At 43.0% G+C, this 4,695-nt stretch overlaps 1 protein-coding gene across 1 annotated transcript; it reads left to right on the forward strand.

Annotated features, from left to right (window-relative positions):
• Window positions 1–1,232: 1,232 nt before the first annotated feature.
• Window positions 1,233–4,494, forward strand: LOC139656414 (glutamine synthetase). The gene is made up of 7 exons (XM_071533978.1): window positions 1,233–1,383; window positions 2,052–2,239; window positions 2,386–2,547; window positions 2,644–2,790; window positions 2,890–3,017; window positions 3,125–3,324; window positions 3,438–4,494. Exons 2-7 carry the CDS (start codon window positions 2,074–2,076, stop codon window positions 3,748–3,750), a joined length of 1,116 nt encoding a protein of 371 aa, XP_071390079.1. The 5' UTR covers window positions 1,233–1,383; window positions 2,052–2,073; the 3' UTR covers window positions 3,751–4,494.
• Window positions 4,495–4,695: the final 201 nt, after the last annotated feature.

A 4,695-nucleotide genomic window follows, 5' to 3' on the forward strand; every position in this document is an offset into this window, starting at 1 on the left:
AAACACATCATCTGCGAAAAAGTCTGCCAGCATTTTATTACATTTTCCTCCTAAGGATAAAAATAACAAATAAACAGGTTATTTTCCAGATGAATAAAAAGGCATTTCAAACACCAAGGGTGTAAATCTGCCTGATAAAACGGATGCACTCACCTAATCTGGGAGCCATCTCAGGGATGTAACTCATATCTCAACATTTTAATGGACAGTGAGCCTAATACATGATGCTATGGGACCATCAGTTAATAGCGATTTTCAAACATCAACCAAAATGTTGCCACTTGTTGACTTGGATACTCATTGTGACTTAATTCATACTTTAGTTCTCAGTGTTTTAAAACTGTCAAATGAAAATAGAATGCCCCTTTCTCTGCATGTCAATAAATAACGTAAAAGCTAAATAAAACGAAGTCAATAAGGCAGTTATATTAGACCAATTAAGTGTTGTGATTATGTTATAAATAGCCCAGTATCCCCGTGCTATATTTGACTGCACAATGTCTGTCGCCCCATATTGTCACACCACTCCTTCTACCCACACGTTTGACTGTTTGCAGCTTACTGTTTTCTGTTTTGAAAAATGCAAAACAAACAACAACAAAAAACTTGACCATCACCAAAAGAAAACAAAACTGGGAGGCCCTGCTATACACCGAAAATCTGCATTGCTATTCGTTGTTTCCATGGTGGCAATGATTATAACGTCTGCATGGATGAATTTAAGACATATTGCTCACGTGGTCATCCTATGCAAAACCTGATTTTCTTGGTAGAATTACATAACCTGCCCCACTAAAACCAGTGCACCCTACTGACTTATTTCTACCACATGGTGGCGTTCTGGACTGGAAACTATAGCCTACCTCTCGAGTTTGTGCTGAGTAGGTAATGTGTGTGTGTGTGTGTGTGTGTGTGTGTGTGTGTTCCGCATGGATGTGTCTTTATTCTGCAATGAGACAAAATGATCAAAAAGTGAACAAATGAGCCTCCATCACAGCCTCGGTACTAACAACTCTACTGTATCCATCGTACAGTATGATATGTAGAGCTGTAATTGTTCATTACATTTTGACACGGAAGGTTGAAGATGTATAAGAGTCACGCTAAACGACACGCGGCGCTGTCCCTGGTAGAGGGCGTCGCGCCTCAGCTTTCTGCCCGTCCAATGATTGAGCTGCATGTGCCTTCAATCACCTTGGAGTAAATACACGGGGTTTCTCTGGCCAATCAAAGACGCGACGTCCCAGTTCCTGTCGTTATAAATTTGCCTGGACCCGGAGTCGTGGTACCGGAGAATGAGAGAGCTACTGTCGAGACTTCACACAACAAGACACTGGACCTGCCAGTCCTTTAGTTTTTATTTCAATTTCCTCGTTATTCCAGGTAATTTTCTTTTCTTTCCTTCTTATAGCCTACAGCCTGTAGTAATAATGGTGACATCCTGCTTCCGCGTTCATTGTAACAGAGTTTTCATTGTAGTATACTTTAGACAATGAACAATTACTTAACTTAAACATATGTTTTACTTCAATGGCTTGGAAAACGTGTGAAGTCCGTTTCAGCATGTATTTGTGTGTAGTCCTGAGCACGAGGGCTTCAGCTGCATTTATTAGGCGCCGGTTTTCAATGAGGAAGCCTATGATGTAATATTGCCCCATTCTAGTAAATTGTAACCATGGCTACAACGGGTGGATTCGCAACCGGATAGAGATGCATCATGGAAGTTGTTTCACATTATTTCTTCTTTGTCGGGGAAATTGGGCTGGCTGGCATATTGTGGTCCACACAAAAAGCCAGCCTTTATGATAATTTCTCTAAATTTAGGCTTATCGTGGGATGTATGTGTGGTGGAGAGTGGCTTCTTTTTGTTTTGTTTCCAAAATGGAGAGAAAAGAAGCTGAAGTACGATATATAACCTCACTGCATAGCATCTTTTCCTTCTGGAAGACGGAACAATGATGCCGTTTCCACCACGCACCGGGTTACGCAACATGTGCCTCGTTGTGGCTGGATACAGCGCGAGCTCATACCTGCTCTCTTCTCGTCCCCAGGTGTGTTATAGTAGGAAATAAGATGGCCACGTCCGCCAGCGCCACTTTGAGTAAAGCTGTTAAACAGCAGTACATGGAGCTGCCTCAGGGGGAGAAAGTGCAAGCCATGTATATTTGGATCGACGGAACCGGAGAGGGACTCCGGTGCAAAACCAGGACGCTGGATTCTGAGCCCAAAAGCATCGAGGGTAAATATCCTTCAATTAATGGTTTTGTAATCCCCTTTACTTCTCTCTCCTTCCTGAATGCTTTCTAAGACACGTTCTAACATATTGCTAAAGATGATGCCTAAATGGGATGTGTAAAATTAATGGCAGTCTCCCTCCATCTGTAGATCTGCCTGAGTGGAACTTCGATGGTTCCAGCACCTACCAGTCAGAGGGGTCCAACAGTGACATGTATCTGGTGCCTTCTGCAATGTTTCGTGATCCATTCCGTAAAGACCCCAACAAGCTGGTCCTGTGTGAAGTGCTGAAGTACAACCACAAGCCTGCAGGTAACATGGAAGTTCTGAATCTTTTTTTTTTTTCTTTTTTTTTTTAAAGCTATGGATCTTGGGTTTTTGTCTAATCTGAAAAATTCCCCCACACAGAAACCAACCTGCGAATCACATGCAAGAAGATCATGGAGATGGTGGAGGATCAGCAGCCGTGGTTTGGCATGGAGCAGGAGTACACCATCCTTGGCACAGACGGACACCCTTTCGGCTGGCCATCTAATGGCTTCCCTGGACCACAAGGCAAGGAGCTAGTAAAGTACAAATAAGTGTTGTGATCCATGCATGGGAACATTTTAGATCAAATTCTGGACAGTTTGTTTAATGACTCCTTATTTACAGGTCCATACTACTGTGGAGTGGGAGCAGATAAAGCCTATGGCAGAGATGTAGTGGAGGCCCATTACAGAGCCTGCCTGTATGCTGGAGTGCAGATTTGTGGCACAAATGCGGAAGTGATGCCTGCTCAGGTAATTAAATACCAGATGAATGTTTTGGCCTGTACATATGTTTTTGTGGCTTTTAACATTTAGAGATCCAACTCGACTGTGGACTTGAACCTTGGTTTTGTGTTCAGTGGGAGTTTCAGGTCGGACCTTGTGAGGGCATCAGCATGGGTGACCATCTCTGGGTGGCCCGCTTCATCCTGCACCGAGTCTGTGAGGACTTTGGAGTGGTTGCCTCATTTGACCCCAAGCCAATCCCTGGTAACTGGAACGGTGCCGGCTGCCACACAAACTTCAGCACGAAAGAGATGAGGGAAGATGGTGGATTAAAGTGAGTTTAAAACTTATGGCATTCGGTTGGCAACTTTGCTAATGTAGCTTTGTTATTACACAATTTAATAATTCAAATGTTCCATGTGCTAATGCTATAATTTTTCCCTGCAGAGCCATTGAGGAGTCCATTGAGAAGCTTGGGAAGAGGCACCATTACCACATTCGTGCCTACGACCCCAAGGGGGGGCTGGACAACGCCCGCCGTCTCACCGGCCACCACGAAACCTCCAACATCCATGAGTTCTCCGCGGGCGTGGCCAACCGCGGTGCCAGCATCCGCATTCCTCGTAACGTCGGCCAGGAGAAGAAGGGCTACTTTGAGGACCGCCGCCCGTCCGCCAACTGCGATCCCTACGCTGTGACCGAGGCCCTGATTCGCACCTGTTTGCTCAGCGAGGAGGGAGATGAACCAACGGATTATTAGATCCGCATCTCTCTGGACTGAGTTCCCACTGCCCTCCTTTCCTTTTTTTTTTTTTTTTCTTTAAACGGCTGAAAAGTCAAAACTAGTACTGTTTTTCTTCTTCCCACTGAAATGATTTTAACCTGCATTTTTAAAATAGCTTAAAGTTGGCTGGTCAACTTAACCATGGCAAGGCGGTCGTATCCTTGGTAGTTGCAGACATGGTAATGGCAGGGTCTGTCTTTCCCCTCATGTTTAGAAGGGATTGGCTTTTGTAACATTGTTTTTAAAGCCCATTTCATGATATACCCTTCCCTTCGTCTGATGACTAAAATGAACTAAAGCACATGGACACTGAAGAGTAGAGCAGCTAAAGCTGGACAGCATGTGTAACTTAAATCTCTGACTAGTTTGTGTACTGTTAATATGTTGACCTGCCTTTTCAACTATTTCAGTCTTCAATGTTACTAATTCTTTGATTAAGAAGTGTCTATATTTTTTAAATGGCAACGTTTTAATGTCTTCAGATTTTGACACACTGAGTCATGTTGTATGGTACACTCTGTAGATGTCTGTACTCAGACTTTTGTTGTCTAAATGTGGTGATCTGTCCATATGCCATTTGTAGAGTTCCTGTACAACTCATGAAGGAGTTTTATCCTTTTGTCAACTGCTATATTGTAATGCACCTGTTTTGGTAAAACATCAGTTTACTGAACCTGGTGTTTTTTATTGAAACATTTAAAACTTTTATTTTTACCACAACATGACTTGTTTATGATTCTTCACTTTTATTTAGTAAGAAGTTTATATAGCACACAACATTCAACCCTGGCACTTTTTCACTCCATTTCACAACTTGGTCTATCTGAAAGGAAGCCTGGCGAGTTGCATAAAGCTAGTTAAGAATAGTCTAAGCCTTAGACTGGTCTTAGATTCTCAGGTTGGACTAAACTAATTAAGACT

The sequence above is a fragment of the Centroberyx affinis genome, unplaced genomic scaffold (assembly GCF_046629955.1).
Source record: "Centroberyx affinis isolate AG114_WGS23_722 - 3 ecotype Tasmania unplaced genomic scaffold, CSIRO-AGI_Caff_v1 ptg002475l_1, whole genome shotgun sequence".
Lineage (NCBI taxonomy): Eukaryota > Metazoa > Chordata > Actinopteri > Beryciformes > Berycidae > Centroberyx > Centroberyx affinis.

What these genes read in the sequence shown, in the direction of transcription:
- LOC139656414 (XM_071533978.1), top strand. Translation starts at nt 2,074, where the DNA reads ATGGCCACGTCCGCCAGCGCCACTTTGAGTAAAGCTGTTAAACAGCAG. An exon ending in GTACAACCACAAGCCTGCAG is followed by an intron (nt 2,548 to 2,643) that starts GTAACATGGAAG and finishes TCCCCCACACAG; the next exon opens with AAACCAACCTGCGAATCACA. An exon ending in AGGGAAGATGGTGGATTAAA is followed by an intron (nt 3,325 to 3,437) that starts GTGAGTTTAAAA and finishes TTTTCCCTGCAG; the next exon opens with AGCCATTGAGGAGTCCATTG.